The 13,230-nt window shown below is 33.5% G+C and overlaps 2 protein-coding genes across 3 annotated transcripts; both read left to right on the plus strand.

Moving 5' to 3' along the window:
- Positions 1-1,285: 1,285 nt before the first annotated feature.
- Positions 1,286-4,193, plus strand: LOC135086487 (THAP domain-containing protein 5-like). 2 transcript variants are annotated; one of them, XM_063981213.1, is made up of 7 exons: positions 1,286-1,734; positions 1,915-2,028; positions 2,263-2,507; positions 2,729-2,782; positions 3,192-3,344; positions 3,816-3,902; positions 4,021-4,193. In XM_063981213.1, exons 2-7 carry the CDS (start codon positions 1,928-1,930, stop codon positions 4,176-4,178), a joined length of 798 nt encoding a protein of 265 aa, XP_063837283.1. In that variant the 5' UTR covers positions 1,286-1,734; positions 1,915-1,927; the 3' UTR covers positions 4,179-4,193. The 2 variants fall into 2 exon arrangements, with proteins under 2 accessions (XP_063837283.1, XP_063837282.1); XM_063981212.1 differs by having other exon boundaries at positions 1,286-2,028.
- A 2,487-nt stretch (positions 4,194-6,680) lies between these two features.
- Positions 6,681-12,225, plus strand: LOC135086615 (ATPase family AAA domain-containing protein 3A homolog). The gene is made up of 10 exons (XM_063981364.1): positions 6,681-6,994; positions 8,028-8,182; positions 8,267-8,379; positions 8,482-8,688; positions 8,819-8,976; positions 9,096-9,355; positions 9,453-9,576; positions 9,671-9,962; positions 10,309-10,507; positions 10,668-12,225. The coding sequence occupies exons 1-10, from the start codon at positions 6,802-6,804 to the stop codon at positions 10,863-10,865; spliced, it is 1,899 nt and encodes a 632-aa protein (XP_063837434.1). The 5' UTR covers positions 6,681-6,801; the 3' UTR covers positions 10,866-12,225.
- Positions 12,226-13,230: the final 1,005 nt, after the last annotated feature.

Here is a 13,230-nt window from a genome sequence, read left to right on the forward strand (position 1 = left end):
TGAAAACTTCATTGACATGTCACCTTGCATGTCAGTCTATTGCTGTCAAAGTGTAAACAAACTTTATTTTAAATGTGCGCAATTGGTTTTATGAATTAAATTGCTAAAATATTTTTATAGTCGTGAAAGAAAAGTGGTTCACAATGTGTTAAAGTATTTGTCGAAGAGAAATACTAAGGGTTCGGACAATATTTTCATTGAATAATGTTTCCGACAAAGGTTGTCAAATTGACTGACATGTTTATCGTATAGTACAGTCCACTATGAAAATTAGCTGTGGTTTGTTTCAACTACCTATTTTAAAATTTTTTGTCACTTTCTAAGTGTTGAATTTTATGGGATTGGGAAAGAAGTACCGAGTTTGAAGCGTTCATGAGCAGACATTGCAGTTGAATATTCAAGTTCTGAATTTGATTATTGATGAATAATAAATTAAATTCTACTAGCTCGATTGATGGTTTCATTTAATTTATTTAAATCAGGTTACCTATAATAATATTTTTTCGTTAATTTATGAAAATATCAAATTAGCCCGTAATCCTGAATTCTGATACATAAAGTTAGCCTATTAATTTAACACAGGTACGACTGTACTCAGTGTTGCACTATCAAATGCAATTGACGCGCCTCTATGCCAGGGTTTTTATGTTCCTGCCCCCCTAGACAAAACGCACTTTTTGATCGAATCGAAAATCGAATCCGTCAAATTCCATACAAAAAAGGGGCTTTTCGACCACTTTTCGACTGGTTTGCGATTATAATTGCACTTTGTCTAGACCCACTGGTCAGGCTATATTAAGATTTATTTTTTACGACTTAACATTGCGAACATAATATGCCAATGCAAACTTATGGCATTCTCTACCAGTTGACCAATGAATATAGCTTCGCTTTCGTATTATTTTATTTGTATTTTGAATCGCAATGATTCACGCACGTTCGATTTCTGTAAAATAAGCTTCAAAATATGGCATGCTTAGAATTTCTCAAGGGCTCATGAGGGAGCTGCCCCCCTAGACAAAACGCACTTTTTGATCGAATCGAAAATCGAATCCGTCAAATTCCATACAAAAAAGGGGCTTTTCGACCACTTTTCGACTGGTTTGCGATTATAATTGCACTTTGTCTAGACCCACTGGAGACATACACTTTTTTAGCTGGGACGGTATTGTGGCGAAAATATTTGTGTGCATACATAATCGAGAACTCGATTAAAGATGGCTGACCAAAGACTATAGATGAATGTATTTATTGTCTATGCAATATCTGATTAGTCTATCTATCAGTGGGTAGACACTTCTCATACAAAAACTAGTCTCTATATGTAGCAATTGATATACAACCTTATCCCTTAAGCAATAAAGTGCATTTTGGATTGATTTCACTATAGCAGGGGAACCCGCGGATCAATACCACCATACTAAAAATAATTGTTAGTGTCCTTATGTTGGTAGTATTGTTAGTTTGACAAATGAAAAAAAATGTCTGTCAATTGAGTTTGAGTTTTTAACCGGCGAATTGATTCGTGTGAAGTTATTTTCTCAGATTTGGTGCAATATTACTGTAAATAAACTTTTCTGTCGTTTACGTTGAGTTGATTAAGTTCCTCCGTATCGGGCGTGATAAAGTTTGCTGTTCAGTGTTATGTTTTTTGTGAGATAGAGACTCTTTTAAATAAGCTGTGTTTCAACTTCTACAGAAGTTTAAACTCTTATTTACTTTTCTGTTTAATGGGTATGTTATCTACTTACTTGAAATATTAGATCTATTACAAATCTATTTTTCATTAAAAACAACCCTATGTGATGAAAATGTAAATGTACTTTCAAAACTGGTAAATGCATGAACCAGGGCATTGACACTGGTTGGAGAGAAATTATAGGCTTTGTTTAATTAATACCTATTTCATTTTAGGCTTCTACTGATAATGGAGAGTAGAAACAACAAGAAGTGCGTTATTTGTAATAAGAGGCGAAGTCGTGGTGGATCACCCTTACTTTTGAGTAGGTTTCCTCTGGATTCTGACCGGTAAGTTTCTAATAACACTCATTTATTACAAGATAATTTTACTGATTGTGTAAACTTAAAGGCTGGGATTAATATTTTTAATCATACAGTAAATAACCATAACCAATTTTTAATTTCAGTATTTTGTTTCGTACTCTGAAAATGAATTGCATAACAATACTAAAAGAAATTAGTTGATGAATAAATTTCAGTTTGTTATTCTTTTTCTTTTCTAATAGGTATTTCTTATTTCAGTTGTCGAATGTGGGTTAAAAATGCTGGCATAGAAGACTTAGCATATGTGCCTATTGAAAAGTTACACCAACTGAAGTTTGTTTGTGGTGGGCACTTCACTCCTGAATCCTTCAATGCCAAAGGAACTCGGCTGAAGAACTCAGCTATTCCAACACTGGAATTGAGCAATCCCATCTTGCCAGATGAAGTTTTGACAGAGTTTCCTCTTCATGTAAAAGACTCCAATAAAGAAAACCTCAAGACAGGTATGATGATGACTTCAATTATTTTTTTTAAATTTAATTTACTATCTATCTATTTTTCTGAATTATTTAGATGTCTTAATTAATTTTCTTTGGTTTCCAAAACAAACCAACCGAATGCAATTTAACAAGGTTCTTTCTTTGTAACCACAAACATGTGTTGTATGCTTATCAATAAATAATATATAATTTCAATTATTAATTATATCTATACTTTGTTACAGTTCTTTATGATCATTCATATTGCATTCCAAAGAAGTCAAATCCAGTTGAACGAGGTATGTTTATCTAAAATTATACTAATAATATAAAAAGGAAATATTTAATTGTTTGTTTGTATTTGATCAGCTCCGTAACTCGAAGCCAAGATAGCCTAAAGTGCGGGTTAGAACCCCACAGCTTGAATATTGTAGTAAACCCACTCGTAACACAATTTAGCTTAGAATGTGTGTTGAGTTAGAGGGACTTTAGTAATTTGTGTAATACAAATTCTTCAAAAAAAGTACCGGACCAATTTGAAAAATTTTAGGCAATCTACATTAATTAGCCAGGTCAGCTAGTTTAATAATATTTATAAGCTAGTAATTTTTAATGTGAGCAAGACATGTACTAGACTGATTGTACCCTAAAGTTGGGTAAGAACATGACATTTTATTACCCAATTCACATTTCATTATCTGCTTTCAGTTCCCCTTACAACTACAACCAAACAACTAAATTCAACATGTTTGGGAGCTGTGGATATACCAGATTCTGGTATTTCTGCGAAAACAACTTTTGAACCTCTTCCTTCTACTTCCAATGCACCAGAACATATGACCTATAAACCCATTACTCATGGTAAGTGTACAAACTAATTATTTACCTTCTAAAATATGCCTTCCCTCAAACTAAAGAATGCCACCCTGGATGCGTTCTGCAGTCTGCAGTCAGGTCAAAATGAACTTATATGTACAACATTCTAGGTTTCTGTACATTTTATATTAATGCGATTTGACCGTGCGGATACGAACAAAGAACGCAAAGCACACGTGACTGATTGCCTTATCACGATCACTTACAGATTGTCTTGACATACCCGCAGACCGCATCCAGAATGCAGAACATTAAAACCTCTAAATGCCTTTAATTTAATATTATGTCATTGTTATTGAAGGTGGGCCCACGCTTCATATTTTATGAGAAGAGCTATCATTATCCTGTCTTTGCATTTTTTTAAAACTTGATAATGATTGATTGATTTGGAAATAATATGTTTCATAAAACAACAAAATAAATTTTAAACTAATTTGCATATTTATAATATTTCAGATGATAAAAACATTTGCCATCAAGATGCACAGGCAGAAATATTAGTCCACAGTTATAAAAGACCTAAGAAAAACATTGAAATGAAAGGTAAGATAAAACATACCTAATTTAAAAAACTAAGTAAAATTGCTGATTAATTAACCAATATTCAATTCAATTTGCTTTAATGTTGTTTTTTTTACTAATGGAAATGTTTTTATTACAGACACTTCATCAACATTTACAATTAAAGAGAAGAGGCTTTGGCGACAGTTACAAAATGCAAAAAAAAACAATAAGGAATATAGCGAAGTCAAGAGTGAATTTAGACAAGTTAGATTCGGAAGTGCTGACATCGTTAGTAAAGGATGTAGTGCAGAATAACAAAAAAAAGTCACAAGGAAAAAGGTGGACTTTAGCCAACAAAATATATGCTTTGGCTATATTTAAACGGTCCCCTAAAGCATACCGCTATATGCAAAAGCTGTTTACGCTACCAAGCACTAAAACGCTCCAAAGGATTTTAAAAAATATACCAATGGAGCCTGGTATAAATAAAAATATAATTGATATGTTAGAGGCAAAAGCATCAAGTATGCCAAAGGAAAATAAATATTGCTCGTTAATATTTGACGAGATGGCGTTAAAGAAACGGATAATTTATAACGAAATTGCTGATAAAGTGGATGGCTACGTGGATTATGGAGAGGGCGAGAACATGGGACGAGAAAAGAAAATTGCAGACCATGCGTTAGTGTTTATGATACAGGGTGCTAAACATAAATACAAGCAATATATTGCGCACTATTTTGTGGAAGGCACAATATCAACAGCAAAACTGGCAAAAATTATATCGGACATCATCAAAAAATTAAAAGAAATCGGATTTATGGTTCTAACAACAGTTTGTGATCAGGGATCTACAAATATAGGAGCTCTTAACATGTTAAAAAGAAACTGTGGACAAGGCATAGATAGCAACTTTTTCTCTGTAAATAATGACAAAATTTTTATAATCTATGACATCCCTCACTTGTTCAAATCATTACGAAACAATTTCTTTAAAAGTGGAAATATGTCTTTCGATGGAAAAATTGCACAATGGAGGCATTTGGTAGTTGCAGAAGAACACAACAGAATTTTTTTAAATTTTAAAAAACTGAATAGTACCATTGTAAATCCAACATTCAAAACTAAGATGAGGGTGAAGTATGCTGCGCATGCTCTGAGTAATACCGTGGCAGCTATTTTAAAAATGATGGCATGGAAAGAAGTTTCTGATTGCAATGATACAGCATTTGTGATTGAACAGTTAGATAAACTATTTGATTGTACAAATGGTCCATCATCTTTAAATGACGTAAAGAAAGGGATCCGGGAAAATGTTTCCACATCAAGTAATCACATTGAGTCTTGGACCTTTTATACTGATAAGTTAAAAACCATAAAATTTATAACAGCAGAAAACACGATACTAAAAAATGTTAAATGCGTAAAGGGATATCAAATATCTATCAAATCCTTAAACGATATTTGGGAAAAGTTAAAGAATGAAGGGTTTAAATATATGAACCTTAGACAGTTTAACCAAGACTCTCTGGAAAACTTATTTGGAATCATTAGGCAACACAGTGTAACCAATAGAAATCCCACTATCACGCACTTTACTGCAGCGCTTAAAACAAGCATGGTTACTGGGCTGAAAGTGCCTCATAGCAGAAGTGCTAATTGTGAAGCAGACAACAATAAACATATGCTGGAATATAAAGACATTTTAAAAACTAATTTAAAAACAACAGAAATAAAAATTAATGTTCAAGATTCCACAGACACTGAATTTTATCCTGTGTTGTCTATCCCGGACCCTGAAAACTTAGAACAGCCCATTGAAAATTTGTGTAGCCTTGAAAACCAACCAGTAGTATATGTAAGCGGGTATTTAGCTGCCAAACTATTACAGAACAGTTCTTGTTTAATTTGTGAAGAGTGTTTGAGCGTGAAAACTCCTGTTGACAATGATTTGTATGCATATATATCTCTTCGCGAATGGTGGCATGATAAAAAAAGTCTCGTTTATCCAACAATTCAATTATGTACCACCGTAAATGAAGCTAAACAATTTTATCATGACCATATTGCCGACCAGATATATATGGAAAATGTTGGAAAATTCATTTTCTTAATGTTGAGTACAAATTGTAATTTTAGTTGGTTTAAATGTCAACAACATAATAAAGAAATTTATGATAAGATGTTTAAAATATTAAGTTACCTTTTTCTAAGAAAAAGTTGTAAAATCATTAATGACAGCTTCATAAAAAGTGAAAACAATTTTGCTGACAAAAGTAAAAAAGCACAGCAACAAAGCATTGAAAAGTAATCTTAGGGCTGAGGTTCGATCAGCTGATAAGAAAATTAAAGATGTTTATAAATAAAAATCCTATTTTTTCTTAGAAAAAGTTGTGAAAATAAAAGTTTACAAAATTATCATTTCTGTACTTTGTTATAATTTTCAATAATTCCTCATGCCTACAACTGCTATGTCATGTTCAATACTTATTGTAATATACCTATTTTATTTCGAAATAAATAATTTACGTTACAAAACTTCGTTTTACTTACACATAGTATAAAATAAAAATAGTAATCATTAAAATATTGAAGGTTCCTATACTAGATATCGATATGCAATTACAACCCTAGCAAAGTATCGATAATCGATAAGTTATTACGAACGTCACTAATACTGTCAGAAAATAAGGCATTATGTTGGTAGCTCCGCCTGTAGTTTGTGCGGTTGGTAAAGATTTGCGGGTCGTTCTCTAAAATGCATATGTGTGCGTGAGCTCAAAAAATATCTATGGAGTGCCGTCTCTTACTCTTTTATGCTCTTTGCTATCTATGGTCAAGAAAACGTCAGTTTCAGGCGGTTTGTGGAACTAGATCTTGAAAAACTGATTTAAATTATTTTAGAGTTATTTCATGAATTAAACCTTATCTTATAATTATGTCTTGGTTATTCGGGTACAGTACAAAACCTCCTCAGCCTCCTGCTGATGATGCCCCAGGAGATAGCGGAGGCGCAGCCGCGCCTCCAGTTACACTCACTAAATCTGAGAAAAAAGCGATGGAGGCTTATCGGTTTGACTCAAGTGCTCTAGAAAGAGCCGCTCAAGCTGCTAGAGAACTGGAGAAATCAAGTAAGTATGGAAATAACTTCAAATCGTAACCTTTTTTAGTATTGCATAATGCGATCACATAACCTCTAAGAAACATCGTGCATATTGCAATTCGAATTATTTTACTTACTTTACTTGTATATTTCAGTTTTGGAAACATAAAATTGACTTCAACGTTGTGAATAACTCAATTGTCAGCATGCTTATTGCACGTTTTGACGAATGCTCCTTATAATTTTAGACGCCCTTGCCTATTTGACACACTACGATAGCTGTGCCACTGAATTATATCTGCTTATCAGTACAGTTAAAACTTATGTCCCTGTTTGTTAAAAATTCCTGTGTTTAAGTACATTACAAAGCTAAGCGGCACTCTTTGTATTTTATAAACTCTGCATGTGCTACAGTATTACTGTGAGATTTTCATCCAATCTGTTAATAGGCTGTTCAATTTGCAGTATAGAAATGTATTTAGAGTTATTGTACTGTATTCCTGTGAATGAAATCCATCTAAACATCTAGGGATCAAAGTACATTTATTTGATTTTCATTGATTGTCTACGAAAAACTATAAATGCTTGATTGTACTGTCTTGATTCCCAAACACTTAAGAGTTACTACCAGGTGTTAGTGTTTGCGTAATTTGCGATTCCGTATAATTTTTTTGCCCAACAAGTCTGTATAATTTTTTCCAGTATTAGATTTAATTACGCTAGCCACAAAAGAAAGCTTGTTAAATTTATACAACATAGATTTTACTGATTAGCATTTTACATACTCAAAACTCCATACAGAAAACACTGGTTATTTTTAAAGTTACAGTTAAAGTAAGTTGGTGCAACCCAGCCTTAATTATGTGTTCACAAATAACCTTTAACCAACTTACTGTAATGGATGTTATTTTATAGAAGTGCTCTATTTTGATTTGACCATATTTTATAATGTAAAATCTTTTCTATTTATGCAAAAAAAGACATGTGATGATGAACCTTTATCTCAGCTGGTAATTTCTATAATTTTATTTTATGACACATCATTTACATCTTGTTTGTAGGACATGCCAAAGATGCATTGGAACTTAGCAAATTGCAAGAAGCAACAAAACAGCAAGAGCAAATGGCTAAAATTAAAGAATATGAAGCTGCCATTGAACATGCTAAAATGGATCAGAAAAAGATTGATTATGAGGAGAGGCGTAAAACTTTGCAGGTACAGTCCATGCTGATCTTTCATTATTATTTTTCACGTATAATGTCTGTTCAGTAGTAGTTCATCAGTAAATGTTTATTCCAGGAAGAAACAAAACAACATCAAATGAGAGCTCAATATCAAGATCAGCTAGCTAAGAAGAGATACGAAGAACAGTTGGTTCAACAACAAAAGTCTCAGGAAGAAATTTTGAGAAAGCAAGTATTCTTTTTTCTAATATTTTGTTTAGTATCATAAATATTTGTATGAAAGTTTCATCAAGGATTATGTCAATGTTTTTAATATTTCCATATTTTTAGGCAAGAAGAAAGTGTCGCTAAACAAGAAGCTTTGCGGCGAGCCACAATTGAACACGAAATGGAACTGCGTGAGAAGAACAAATTGAAAACCATTGAAGCTGAGGCAAAGGCTCGCGCCAAAGCTGAAAGAGAAAACCGCGACATCACGCTAGAACAAATAAGATTGAAAGCAGCTGAAAACAGAACTACAATACTGGAAAGTATAAAGTAAGTACTATTTTACAGTATCATCAAATCGGAACTGATGTAGATCTAAAAAATTGTGTACTTTTTTTGGTTTTCATGAATAAGCTTTAAAATCTGCAAATTAGAGACTTAATTTATGATTATTTGTTAGAACTGCTGGCAGTGTGGTTGGCACTGGTCTAAATGCACTAGTTACTGACTGGGATAAGACATTAGCTGCTGCCGGAGGATTATCCCTTCTTGCTCTTGGAGTTTACACCGCTAAGGGCGCCACATCGGTGACTGCAAGATTTATTGAAGCTAGAATTGGTAATTACCAGACACTTTATCGTTTAAATTAATCATCTACTACATCTGAGATCGAGCCTGGTGATGGAAATATCCTTGAATTTAAATAAAGACATTTTTAATTTAACCATTATTTGCAGGAAAACCCACCCTTGTAAATGAAACATCAAGATTCTCAATATTGGAGGCGCTCAAGCACCCAATACTAACAGTGGCCAAAGCTATTGCAAGTTTCAAAAAGCCATCAGATGCCCTGACGGGTGTGGTCCTTGCACCAACACTGGAGAACAAGTTGAGAGACATAGCCATTGCAACAAAGAACACTCGTTTGAACAAAGGATTTTACAGAAACTTGCTTATGTATGGGCCTCCTGGAACTGGTAAAACTTTATTCTCGAAGGTATGATGCACCTTTTATTCATATTATTATTATTTTATATTTTACTATGTATTATGAATATTAGTAGGTAGTTGTAATATGGAAATTTTTATTGCAGAAACTGGCCAAACATTCTGGAATGGATTATGCTATTCTTACTGGAGGTGATGTCGCTCCAATGGGTAAAGATGCTGTGGCTGCTATTCACAAAGTATTTGATTGGGCAAACACCAGTCGGAAAGGTAATTGTTATTATAAGAATAAAACATTTTATAATGTTTGTTCTGAGATCTAGTTTCTTTGCAGTTTTTCTGTAATAATCTGATATTTTTGTAGGAGTACTTCTGTTCATTGATGAAGCTGATGCATTTTTGAGAAAGCGTTCCTCGGAAAGAATCAGTGAGGACTTGAGAGCAGCTCTAAACGCATTTTTGTATCGCACTTCGGATCAAAGCAACCGTATCATGTTGGTGCTGGCTTCCAACACGCCTCAACAGTTCGATTCCGCCATAAACGATCGTTTGGATAAGATGATTGAATTCGGTTTGCCTGGCCTCGAGGAGCGAGAGCGTCTCATCCGTTTGTACTTCGACAAGTTTGTTCTGCAGCCTGCATCCGAGGGAAAAAGGTGATTGTTAATAATAATTATGTATACTGACAATAGTGACTGAGTTTCTTGCGCTGTTTCTGAGCATTGACCTATATTATTGTCCCGAAGCAATGGCAGTGTTGGGACATTTTTAGGTTAACTTTAACGACATTTTTAATTTTGAACTTTGACCGTAACTATAACGATAACCGATGTTTTTTGTATTTATGAGAGATTTTTGATATTAGTTAAAGGAAGATGGTGCAAGTGCAACCCAGCCTAAGTCTACTAACAAGAAATAAATGAATTATTTTGTCACAGAGCACTCTTATGCATATTGTATGTTTATAATGGTTATGATACATCATTATGTATGTTTTTCCAGGCGTCTGAGCGTTGATCAGTTCGATTACGGCGCGTTGTGTTCAGTGCTGGCTGCGCGGACCGCCGGCATGTCTGGGCGAGCGCTGTCCAAGCTGGGCGTGGCGTGGCAAGCGGCCGCCTACGCCTCCGACGACGGACGCCTCACCGAACAGATGTGCATTGACATCTGCGACGACGCTGTGAGGGATCATCGTCAAAAGGTCAGTTCAATTCAACCAATGTCTATGTTACAGTATAAAATAACTGTCACTGTTGTTGCCTTCTAATAAACAATACTCTATTCCAAAAGGTTAAACCTCATAAGTTGTTGATAATCACTAAAAATAGTTACAACTGCAATCATTATTTTAACCTTTATAGATGGAGTGGCTGTCGGCTGAAGAAAAGTCCCGCAGTATGATGCCGTACCTTTTAGATTTGCCACCGTTAGACGACAAGCCCGAAGTTCATCAGAAGGCGACAATCACAGAACTGCCCTCAAAAGAAGACGCTGCCGTCAAATCAAAATCTGCATCCAAAAAGAAGTCGTCCCAGAAAGAAATGGAGACGGAAAAGTGACATCTACACCCAAATAATGCACCATCATTTGCAGAAGCGATATATTCAAACGATAATGGCAATAATATGAACTGTGATAGTAATAACAAAATTATATACGATTTCACTATTACAAAACTACCAAAGTTTATTGCGTTAACTGATCGTGACATGGAAATACTGCGATATTTATCACAAAAGAAATAAGAGTTAACTTACGTTCCCTTTTGCTAAATTTGTAAAAATGATAAGCAGTCAAATAAAATTAATATTATTGTACAGTGTGTAATATTAGAAAGTCTCGGACTGTCAATATAATACATTTATTAAGGTTAGGTGAATCATCTATCTAAAAGACTTTTTGTATTGTCGTATTATTAACACGTTCTGAAACGAATAATCGACAGAAACGATAAAAAGCACAAAGACTGCTCGCCGTCTATATATGCTGCTTCACAAAAGCTCAAAAGGCTATCTGCATTCCTACTCATTCAACTAACTTAGGTACAAACTCCTCTTGTAATAAAGCATTTAAACAATGACGTTTTGAAAGCTTTTAACTTCATGTTTTTACATAAAGTTTATACAAATTTCTTTCTAGAAAGAAAGTCTTTATACTTACACTATATGGTACATTTTATCGAATATTAAAGTAATATAAATGGATGTTGTTGTGAATTATTTTCGATAAAACTGGGTAATGTTAACCAATTTAGGTAGTCATATTTCAGAAATTATGTAGTTCCAAACTTTAACTAAAGATTGTGTTCGGTGGATTTCTAATAGTAACAATCTCCACAGTAACTTAATTTTAACATTCTGAATTATAAACTAATGAGCAAGGAAAACAAACATGCTCACAGTTCTTATTGTTCATTAGGATGTAGTTATGAGCACAAATAATCATATATTTAAGAATGAAACTAAAAATGTGCATTTTCAGTGTATAGTGTAATCTAAAGATGTTGGGACTGGGAGGAATTGGTTTCATCTTTGTTTATGGATTTGCTTTTAGGGAAAAGTTAAATACCTATATTGATTGCGATCGGTGGTCTGGATAAAGAAAAAAGTAAATGTTGTCAAAATCTTTATTTAACATCAAAAGACAAGACAAATGACTACGGTACCATCGAACGACTTATTTAGTTAAGTTTGTAGGTCCAACATGAAAAATAATAAATAAATTATTCCGATTGGAATATAAAATATATTTCTTGTTAGTGACCTACAAAATCGTCATGAATGCTTATTGATTGAAAGTAATGAAAGGACATTAAGTTAGCATATGAATTTTCCTGTTAGTTTTAATCATCAAAAATAATGTTAATTGTTACGGATTTGTTATTTACTTGTAGTTAAATTAGATACATCTGTCATGGTACACGTTGTTTTATTTGCAAATGCACCTTGACAACAATATATTTAAATACATCTTATTATTAAAATACATCAATTCTATATAAATAAATAGTTATTATATCTCTATTAAGTATGCTTTTAAAATATAAATATGGTAAGCCACAGCAATTTCATTCATGAAGGTACATTTTTATACGTAACTAAATAATGAAATAGTAAAAATTTTTATAACCATTTGGCGGGTAAATAAAAAACAATGGCGATCTAATTAAACATTAATGATGCAGAGTAATTTACAGTTATTTTAGTAAAAAATAATTTTGATATTGGCATGTAAGTTATTGGTAGACAATGGCAATAAAATGTATAACAGAATAAGACAAATTTGCCAAAAGTAACACCATGGAATGGACTTTACATTTTTTAAATCCATGAGAATAATCTTTATTAGACCTAGCTAAAAAATATAACACCTATCTATTCATTTGTTCAGACACGAATGTTCGAAGCTATTACTTACATACTACTTAAAACTAAAGTACAGAAGTGAAATGTAGAAGAATAAAGAAAACAATGTATTTTATACACTGACCAATTGCTAAAGAAAAGCTTCTATTGTGTAAAAAAAAATGCTGTCAGGTACAAAGAAGTACCCACTAAGTCTAAAAACATCAGATAATTCTCAATTATCACAAACCAAAGCATTGGGTAGGTAGATACGCAAATATTCAATATTATTGTCATTGTTCAATAATTTGGAAGTAGTCTTCAGCCAGACTTTTACTGTACAGTACAGCAACTGTGGCGGTAGGCATAGGCGCCATTTTCAGGCACGATTTAGAGTAGGCGCACACCGTTGATTTTTCGTCGGCCGATAGTTTAGTCGGGCAGTTGATCAGTATGGGCATGTATGGGAGTGCGCACACTACGCCGATTCGATTTGGCCGATTCTTCATACAATTTAATATCGGGCACAACTATCGGCCAACTAAAAATCAGCCTACTTAGTAATCAAAATATGATGTAA

This window comes from Ostrinia nubilalis, chromosome Z, assembly GCF_963855985.1.
Source record: "Ostrinia nubilalis chromosome Z, ilOstNubi1.1, whole genome shotgun sequence".
Lineage (NCBI taxonomy): Eukaryota > Metazoa > Arthropoda > Insecta > Lepidoptera > Crambidae > Ostrinia > Ostrinia nubilalis.

Bases quoted from the DNA above. Each gene is read 5' to 3' on its own strand.
- LOC135086487 (XM_063981212.1), top strand. From the start codon at position 1,928: ATGGAGAGTAGAAACAACAAGAAGTGCGTTATTTGTAATAAGAGGCGA. The intron at 2,029-2,262 runs GTAAGTTTCTAA...TTCTTATTTCAG, and splicing joins TTTCCTCTGGATTCTGACCG to TTGTCGAATGTGGGTTAAAA. The intron at 3,345-3,815 runs GTAAGTGTACAA...ATAATATTTCAG, and splicing joins CTATAAACCCATTACTCATG to ATGATAAAAACATTTGCCAT.
- LOC135086615 (XM_063981364.1), top strand. From the start codon at position 6,802: ATGTCTTGGTTATTCGGGTACAGTACAAAACCTCCTCAGCCTCCTGCT. The intron at 9,577-9,670 runs GTAATTGTTATT...ATATTTTTGTAG, and splicing joins GGCAAACACCAGTCGGAAAG to GAGTACTTCTGTTCATTGAT. The intron at 9,963-10,308 runs GTGATTGTTAAT...ATGTTTTTCCAG, and splicing joins CCTGCATCCGAGGGAAAAAG to GCGTCTGAGCGTTGATCAGT.